The 9146-nt window shown below is 40.3% G+C and overlaps 1 protein-coding gene across 20 annotated transcripts in view; it reads left to right on the top strand.

Moving 5' to 3' along the window:
- ttn.1 (titin, tandem duplicate 1) overlaps positions 1–9146 on the top strand; it is a 134786-nt gene that overhangs the window by 108776 nt on the left and 16864 nt on the right. For all 20 annotated transcript variants that reach the window (XM_082176635.1, XM_082176628.1, XM_082176634.1 and 17 more), the window contains 14 exons: positions 2–298; positions 392–979; positions 1074–1376; positions 1486–1782; positions 1884–2171; positions 2292–2591; positions 2705–3007; positions 3124–3429; positions 3528–5294; positions 5399–5692; positions 5807–6091; positions 6224–6523; positions 6634–8700; positions 8783–9085. In XM_082176635.1, the coding sequence (XP_082032761.1) occupies positions 2–298; positions 392–979; positions 1074–1376; positions 1486–1782; positions 1884–2171; positions 2292–2591; positions 2705–3007; positions 3124–3429; positions 3528–5294; positions 5399–5692; positions 5807–6091; positions 6224–6523; positions 6634–8700; positions 8783–9085 (7698 nt within the window). The remainder of the gene's footprint in view (position 1; positions 299–391; positions 980–1073; positions 1377–1485; positions 1783–1883; positions 2172–2291; positions 2592–2704; positions 3008–3123; positions 3430–3527; positions 5295–5398; positions 5693–5806; positions 6092–6223; positions 6524–6633; positions 8701–8782; positions 9086–9146) is intronic.

Below are 9146 nucleotides of genomic sequence, written 5' to 3'. Positions count from 1 at the left end.
GAAAAACCAAGTCCACCTGCTAGACTCGGCGTTACTGCAGTAACAAAGAATAGCATCACCATTGCATGGTCAAAGCCAGAGCATGATGGTGGAAGCCGAATTACTAGCTACCTCATTGATGCCCTTGAAAAAGGACAACAGAAGTGGGTTAAATGTGCCAATGTTAAAACCAATACCCACATAATTAAGGGCCTGAGGGAAAATGCAGAATACTTGTTCAGAGTTCGCGCTGAGAATCATGCTGGACTCAGTGAACCAAAAGAAATGATAATCCCTGTGGTTGTGAAAGATCAGTTGGGTGAGTCTTAATTAATTTAATTTATTCCATTTTTATTATATTCAAATAATCTATTAATCTTGTAATTCAATTTTCTTTCATTGTTCTTAACAGATGCCCCTGAGTTTGATATGAAGAACTTCCCACATAACACTGTTTATGTGAGAGCAGGATCAAATCTTAAATTTGAGCTTCCTCTCTCTGGGAAACCACTGCCAAAGGTCACAATGACAAGAGGCAATGCTCCAGTTAAGTGCGGCAAGAGATTCAGTTTTGAAGTAACCCCTGAAAGTCTTAATGTTAACCTCAAGGAAAGTATTGCAAGTGATGCTGGAAGATATGACATTGTCGCCTCAAACACAAGTGGAACAACCAAGATGTTTGTAAACATACTGGTCCTGGATAGACCAGGTCCTCCAGTTGGTCCTGTTGAAGTTAGTGGTGTGGGAGAGACAAGCTTGTGCCTCAAATGGCTCCCACCTTTGTATGATGGTGGCAGTCCTGTCACGAACTATGTTGTTCTTAAACGTGAAACAAGTACTCCAGCCTGGACAGAAGTTTCATCCACAATTGCAAGAAGTGCTATTAAAATCACCAAACTTACAAAGGGAGAAGAATTCCAGTTCAGGGTTAAAGCTGAGAATCGCTTTGGCATCAGTGACCATATTGATTCTCAGTCAGTTACAGTGAAGCTTCCATACAGTGAGTACTTGGATACTGTACATTTGCAATTGCTTCTAGTTATGTCTCAATTTTTATAATGTCTAAACCTCTGCTGGTTTACTGTATGTTTTAGCTATCCCTGGTCCACCATCAACACCATGGCTGAGCTATGTGTCAAGGGAAAGCCTCACTGTTTGCTGGAATGACCCAGTAGTAGATGGTGGAAGCCCTGTGTTTGGATACCACATCCAAATGAAAGAAAGAAGCAGCATCCTTTGGCAGACGGTGAACAAAACAGCAATCCCTGCAACTCAAATTAGAGTGACAAATATATGTCCTGGAATGATTTACGAATTCAAAGTAGCTGCAGAAAATGCAGCTGGTATTGGAAAGTTCAGCAAGACATCAGATGAAGTGCTAGCGATCGATGCCTGTGGTAAGCTTAAATAATAACAACAAAATTGTAAAAAAAAAAAATTCTGTGCAAAGGAGATGTGTCAAGTTTCTCTAAATTTCTGTGCCAAATAATGCTTGTTTTATTTTAGAACCACCGGCAAATGTGAGAATTTCTGAGGTTACAAAAAATTCAGTTTGCCTTGTATGGCAGAAGCCTCCATTTGATGGTGGAAGCAAAATCACTGGCTACATGGTTGAGCGAAGAGATGCTCCAAATGGCAGATGGACAAAGGCAAACTTTACCAATGTCATTGATACTAATTTCACTGTGTCAGGCTTGACTCAGGATCAGTCATATGAATTTAGGATTTTCGCCAAAAATGCAGTTGGCTCAGTTAGCAACCCATCTCTAATTGCAGGACCAGTAGCTTGTGTTGACATTTCTGGTAAGTGAATTGCTTCTACATTGCTTGTTTATTTAATGCCATTCCTAGCAATGGGTCTTACTCTTTATTACACACACTTTTCCATTTTTCCCTAATTCTAGGTGCTCCAGTAATTGACCTGCCCCCAGAGTATTTGGATGTTGTGCAATACAAAGCTGGTGCATCATTCAAAATCAAAGTGGGAATATCAGCTAAACCCTTGCCAACTATTGAATGGCTTAAAGACGAAAAGGAATTAGTGTCAAGCGCACGGCTGTCAATTGAGAACACAACTGACTCATCAGCCATCCTCATTAAAGATTCTACTCGTCTTAATACTGGAACATATGAGCTCAAAATCAAGAATGTGTTTGGCACAGCATCTGCTTCTATCAGAATACAGATTTTAGGTATGTAATCATTTCTGTCAAAAATATGTATATAAATGTAATTTCAATGTCTTATCCACCTCTTTCAATGTCTTATCCATTTTCTAATTGTAAATTAATACATTTTTATTCTATAAATAGACAAACCTGGACCTCCAGCTGGACACATTGAATTCAAAACTGTCACTGCTGACAAGATAACAATTGCATGGGAACCCGTGACTGATGAAGGAGGTGCCAAAGTAACTCATTACATTGTAGAAAAACGAGAGACAAGTAGAGTAGTGTGGTCTACAGTTTTTGAAGCAATGGAAGCACGCACTGTCACTGTCCAAAAGTTGGCCAGAGGAAATGAATATGTATTCCGTGTCAGAGGTGTTAACAAATTCGGAGCTGGAGATCCTCTGGAGTCTGAGCCTGTTATCGCCAAAAATGCATTTGGTAAGGAAATAGTAAATGGCAAATCAAAATTATTAAACTAGATAATATATACTTTTGGTAAATGAGATCATTTATATAACACCACAACTATTAAATCAATGCTATTTTTTCAGTTACTCCCGGACAACCTTCTACACCTGAAGCAACAGATATCACCAGAACATCAATGCAGATAATTTGGGATAAACCTAGTGTGGATGGTGGTAGCATGGTTACAGGATACTATTTGGAGAGACGTGACAAGAAGAGTCTGCGCTGGGTAAAAGTGTACCAGGACCCCATTAGTGATACAAAATCAAAGGTACATCATCTTACAGAAGGAAATGAATATCAGTATCGTGTATGTGCAATCAATAAAGCTGGGGAAGGTCCATACACAGATGTTTCTGACTTCTACAAAGCTGCTGATCCAGTTGGTATGTATTACTGTATAATTTTTTGCTCAACTGTTAATTTTACTAAATTCATATATAATTTTGAGTCAAACTGTCTTGACATAGAGTTCTAACCAAGGTTTTTTTTTTCTCCCAAGACCCACCATATGAACCAACTAAGCTGAAGGTGGTTGACTCAACTAAAACATCAATCACACTTGGATGGTCAAAGCCAGAGTATGATGGAGGCAGTGAAATCACCAGCTATGTTGTAGAAAAAAGAGTTGACAAAGAAGGGGAATGGACAGTGATTAGCCATAAGGGAGAAGTGAGAACTACAGAGTATGTAGCTTCAGATCTTAAACCAGATATGGACTACTACTTCCGTGTATCTGCTGTCAATTGTGCTGGCCGTGGAGACCCAATAGAAATGGAAGAGCCAGTACAAGCCAAGGACATTCTTGGTATGCATTCATGTTGAAATGCTTGGAATATCTTTGTATATTTTATAATAATGTTTTCTGTAACAACGGCATAAATCACTTTAATTCCTATTTTGCAGAGGAAGCCCAGGTTGATACAGATGTTGCAATGAGAACTCACTACATTGTGAAAGCTGGTAAAGATGTTGAAATCATGGTTCCCCTCAAAGGCAGACCTGCTCCAAGCATCTCTTGGAAAAAGGAAGACCAGAATATTGACAATGATCCTAAATACGACATTCACAACACAGACTCTTCATCATGTCTCATAATTACACAAGTAACTCGAAGTGACACAAGTAAATATACCATTAATATATCAAATGGTGTAGGAGAACCAAAGTCACTAACTGTGTCTGTTAAAGTACAGGACACTCCAGCTGCTTGTAGGAATTTGATCTTGAAAGACGTCACTCGTGGAAAAGTTACTCTTTGTTGGGAGCCCCCTCTATTGGATGGTGGTTCTGAAATTACCAATTATGTTGTTGAGAAAAGAGACTCGTCAAAGCGTACATATGCCTGTGTAACAAATAAATGCAAAGAAACCACATGTGTAATTGAAGAACTCTCTGAGAAGGCATTGTTCTTCTTCCGTGTATTAGCAGAAAATGAGAATGGAGTTGGAGATCCATGTGAAACAGCAGAGCCAGTTAAAGCCACTGAGACCCCTGGTCCAGTAAAAGACCTTTCTATGAAAGACTCCACCAAGACTTCAGTAACACTACAATGGAACAAACCAGATTATGATGGTGGTAGCATCATTACAGACTACATAATTGAACAGAAACTCCAAGGTCAAGAAGAATGGGCTCCTGCTGGCACAAACAAGCACTGTGAACATAAAGTTACAAAGCTTAAGGAACTCACTGAAATGTTTTTCAGAGTTAGTTCCAAGAATGAAAAGGGTACTAGTGACTTTGTTGAAATTGGGCCAATCAAAGTAAAGGACTACATTATTCCACCAGAAGCAAACCTTGAAGAGTATCCTGGTGGACAGATCAGTGTGCGTTTGGGACACAATGTACACATTGAATTGCCATACAAGGGTAAGCCTAGACCAACCATTCTTTGGTTAAAGGACAACTTACCACTGAAGGAGAGTGAAAAGGTCCGCTTCAAGAAGACTGAAAACAAGGTCACTCTTATGATAAAAAATGTGGAGAAAGAGAATGGAGGCAAATACACACTTACTCTTGATAACACATTCTTCAGAAAATCATTTCACGTACATGTTATTACCCTTGGACCACCCTCTAAACCTATTGGACCTATCCGCTTAGATGAGGTCAGAGCAGAAAGTATCGCTATATCTTGGGATGAACCAAATGATAATGGAGGTGGAGAAATCACTTGCTACACTGTTGAGAAACATGACACCTCTCAGACAGACTGGAAAATGGCTTGTTCAAGTGTAACTGGAACATCGTTTAAGGTCCCCAACCTGATCAAGGGTATTCAGTATCAGTTCAGAGTCTGTGCAGAAAATAGATATGGTGCAAGTGAACCTTTAGTTTCACAAAATGTCATTGCCAAGCATGAGTTCAGACCACCCGGCCCACCAGGCATGCCAGTGGTTTACAATGTTACAAACGATGGCATGACTATTCAGTGGGATGAACCAATCTTTGATGGAGGTTGTCCAGTCCTTGGGTTCCATGTTGAAAAGAAGGAGAAGAACAGCATAATGTGGCAAAAAGTCAACACAGTTTTAGTGAAAGAAATGGAGTACAGGATTCTTGGTCTTATTGAAGGCTTGGAATACCAGTTCAGAGTCTACGCCCAGAATGATGCTGGATACAGTCGCATGGGTGATGCAAACAAACCTATTATGGCTGTTTCTCCAGTTGGTAAGTTTAACTTTAAGATATATTTTTCACACCAATCTTGCAAGTTAAAAATATGACAATTTACAGAAGCTAAATATTAATAAACTTGTGAATTTTTACTTCAGATCCTCCTGGTACCCCTGACTATATTGATGTAACAAGTGAATCAGTTAAACTGAAATGGGAAGCACCCAAGCATGATGGTGGAAGCAAAATTGTTGCCTATAATGTGGAGAAACGACAGGGCAAAGGACGGTGGTTGAAGAGCAATTTTTCAAATGTGACTGACACAGAATTTACAGTGACTGGTCTTGCTTGCGGTGAACGCTATGAATTTAGAGTCATAGCAAGAAATGCTATCGGCACAGTGAGCCCACCCTCTCAGTCTTCTGGTTATGTCGTCATCAGAGATGAAAGCTGTAAGTTCATGCAGTTTATATTGTGTTTCTCATTGTTCAGTGGTCAACATTTTACATGCAATTTTATGCTGGTCTGTATATATATAAAAAAGTACAAACTCTTTTCTCTTTCAGTTCCTCCAAACATTCAGTTTGGCCAAGAGTACTTTGAGGGAGTCTCTATCAAAGCTGGAGAAAACATCAGGCTCAAAGTTGCTATCACTGGAAGACCAACACCAAAAGTTACCTGGTTCAGGGATAATATTGAATTAACCAAGAAAATGGTTGATATCACAACAATTTCTGGATCAAGTACCCTCTTTATAAGAGATGCTGACCGTAGAAACCGTGGTCTTTATACTGTGGAAGCCACAAATCCCCTAGGAAGTAAAAAAGAATCAATGAAAGTTGAAGTCTTTGGTATGAATACTTTTTGTACCTTATCCATCTTATTTATTCATCCCACCCTTTAATCACTAGATTTTCTAGTGATTTTCTAGTGATCATATCATATCATATATAACATATGCTTCTATAATTTCTATCTTTCAGATACACCCGGAGAGCCTGTTGGTCCAGTCACATTCTCAGATATCTCTGAGGGCAAAGTAACACTTTCATGGAATCCACCTGAGAATGATGGCTGTTCTGAGGTCACTCATTACATTGTTGAGAAGCGTGAAACTTCGAAACTTTCATGGGCACTTGTCACGGATGAGTGCTTGGGATGCACATACACTTCCACCAAACTGATCAAGACAAACGAGTACCAGTTCCGTGTTTCTGCAGTCAATAGGTTTGGTGTTAGCAGACCACTGGATTCAGCTCCTGTGATTGCACAGATGCAATACAGTAAGATAATAAAAAGCTTATATTAAAATAAAAAATTTTTTCTCAAATTTTATATATACAACACTGTAAAAATATTTTTTCTGTAATTTCTTTCTTTTTCATCCCTGCAGCTGTTCCAGATTCTCCTGAAACTCCAGATGCAACAGATGTCGATGGAGAGAGTATCACAATCAGCTGGGCTCCTCCAACACATGATGGTGGAAACCAAATAAAATATTACATTGTGGAAAGACGTGAAAAGAAGACTGGTCGTTGGCTGAAAGTCCTAACAAGGAAACCCATTGTTGAGGCTGCACACAGAGTGACTCATCTAACTGAGAATGTGGAGTATGAATTCCGTGTGTATGCTGTAAATGATGCTGGAATTGGAGCACCAAGCAACATTTCAATGCCAATTAAATGTACTGAGCCAACAGAAGAACCTGATGCCCCATCTATTGTCAATGTGACTGACACTACCAATACGTCTGTCAGCTTGGAATGGACCAGACCTGCCTATGATGGTGGAATGGAAATCCATGGCTACATTATTGAAATGTGCAAGGGATCTGAAGAGGAATGGCGCAGAGTCAATGAGGATCTTTGTGCTGTCACAAAATACACTGTCACTGGTTTAGAAACCACTGCAGAGTACAAGTTCCGTATTCGTGCAGTCAATTCTGTGGGAAAGGGCGAAGCCAAAGAAATATCTGAGTCTGTACAGGCAGTAGACAGGTTCTTGGCACCGGAAATTGACATAGATGCATCCTTCAAACAGACACATATTGTAAAAAGTGGAGCAAGTGTATGTATCCATATTGCCTTTAAGGGAAAGCCAACACCTACAGCTTCATGGACAAAAGTGGATGGAGAACTTGGTGTTATGACAGATATCGCCACCACTGAGACATTCACGGCTTTGACACTGGAAAATTGCACTAGAAATGATACTGGAAAATACACTCTCACTCTTGAGAACAGTAGTGGCAATAAATCTATTACTATTGCAGTCAAAGTGTTAGACACACCTGGTGTACCAGGGGCTCTCTCCATCAAGGAAGTAACGAGAGGAGCTCTCACAATTGCTTGGGAACCTCCTACCAACGATGGTGGTGCACGTGTTCATCATTACATTGTTGAGAAACGTGAGGCTAGCCGTCGTACATGGACAGAGGCAGCACCCAAGACCACTCAAACAAGCCTGAGAATTTCTGATCTCCTGGAAGGTGTACCTTATTTCTTTAAAGTCATGGCTGAGAATCAATATGGTCTTGGTGAAGCATATGAAATGCCCGACCCAGTTATTGCCACAGCTGAACCTGCTGCACCGAAGAGAGTTGATATTATTGATACAACTGACACATCAGCTACCCTGGCCTGGCTCAAGCCGGAGCATGATGGAGGAAGCCGTATCACAGGCTACTGTGTGGAGTCAAAGGCTAAAGACTCAGATAAATGGGTTGTTTGTGGCACAACGAAAAACCTAAGCCTTGTAATTGAAGGACTTATACAGAACAGTGAGTATGAATTCCGTGTCAAGGCAAAGAATGATGCTGGGTTCAGTGTGCCAAGGGAAGCTTTCTCCTCAGTCATCATTAAAGAGCCACGAATTGAACCTACTGCCGACCTCAGTGGCATCACCAACCAACTCATTATTAGCAGGATTGGTCAATTGTTTGAGATTGATGTTCCAATTAGTGGAAGACCTGCTCCAAAGGTATCCTGGAAGCTTGAGGAAATGAAGCTTAAAGAAACTGACAGGGTGTCAATCAAGACTACCAAAAACAGGACCACTCTCTCAGTTAAAGACAGCATGAGAGGTGATGGAGGCAGATATTTCCTAACTCTTGAGAATGTCACGGGGTCAAAGACTTTCAGTGTCACTGTCAATGTTATTGGCAGACCAAGCCCTCCAGAGGGCCCTATTGAGATTTCCTCAATTACATCACAGTCATGCGTACTATCATGGAATCCACCTGAGGATGATGGTGGAACAGACATCACAAACTACATTGTCGAGAAGCGTGAATCTGGCTCAACTGCTTGGCAGCTTATTAACTCAAGTGTAAAGCAAACTTCTTTCCATGTTTCACATCTAACTAAATACATGCAGTACACTTTCCGTGTCTGTGCTGAAAACCGTTTTGGTGTGAGCAAACCAACAGAATCTGAGACGATTGTTGCAGAGCATCCATTTGGTATGTTATAGCTAATAAGAAATTAGTTTTGATATACTGTATGAAATATCAAATATCTTATTACATGTTTTTATTTTCACAGTTCCTTCAGGCCCTCCAACAAAACCAGAAGTGTTCTCTGTAACCGCCAACAGCATGAGCATTCGTTGGGAGGAACCATACCATGATGGTGGCAGCAAGGTCACTGGATACTGGATTGAAAAGAAGGAGCGTAACACAATTCTGTGGGTGAGAGAAAACAAGATTCCCTGCTTTGAATGCTACTACAAGGTGGAAGGCCTTGTTGAGGGTCTTGAATATCAGTTCAGAGTGTATGCAATGAATAGTGCTGGCCTCAGCAAAGCAAGTGAAGCATCAAAGAAAGCTGTGGCACAAAATCCAGTTGGTAAGTATTTTACAAATCAAAAAGTAATTCATACCAGTTTAGATCAGAAAACACAATACTG

The sequence above is a fragment of the Leuciscus leuciscus genome, assembly GCF_965113295.1.
Source record: "Leuciscus leuciscus genome assembly, chromosome: 7".
NCBI classification, from domain to species: Eukaryota; Metazoa; Chordata; class Actinopteri; order Cypriniformes; family Leuciscidae; genus Leuciscus; species Leuciscus leuciscus.
Note: the sequence above shows the minus strand (reverse complement) of the source record. Positions and strands in the feature narration are given on the sequence as shown.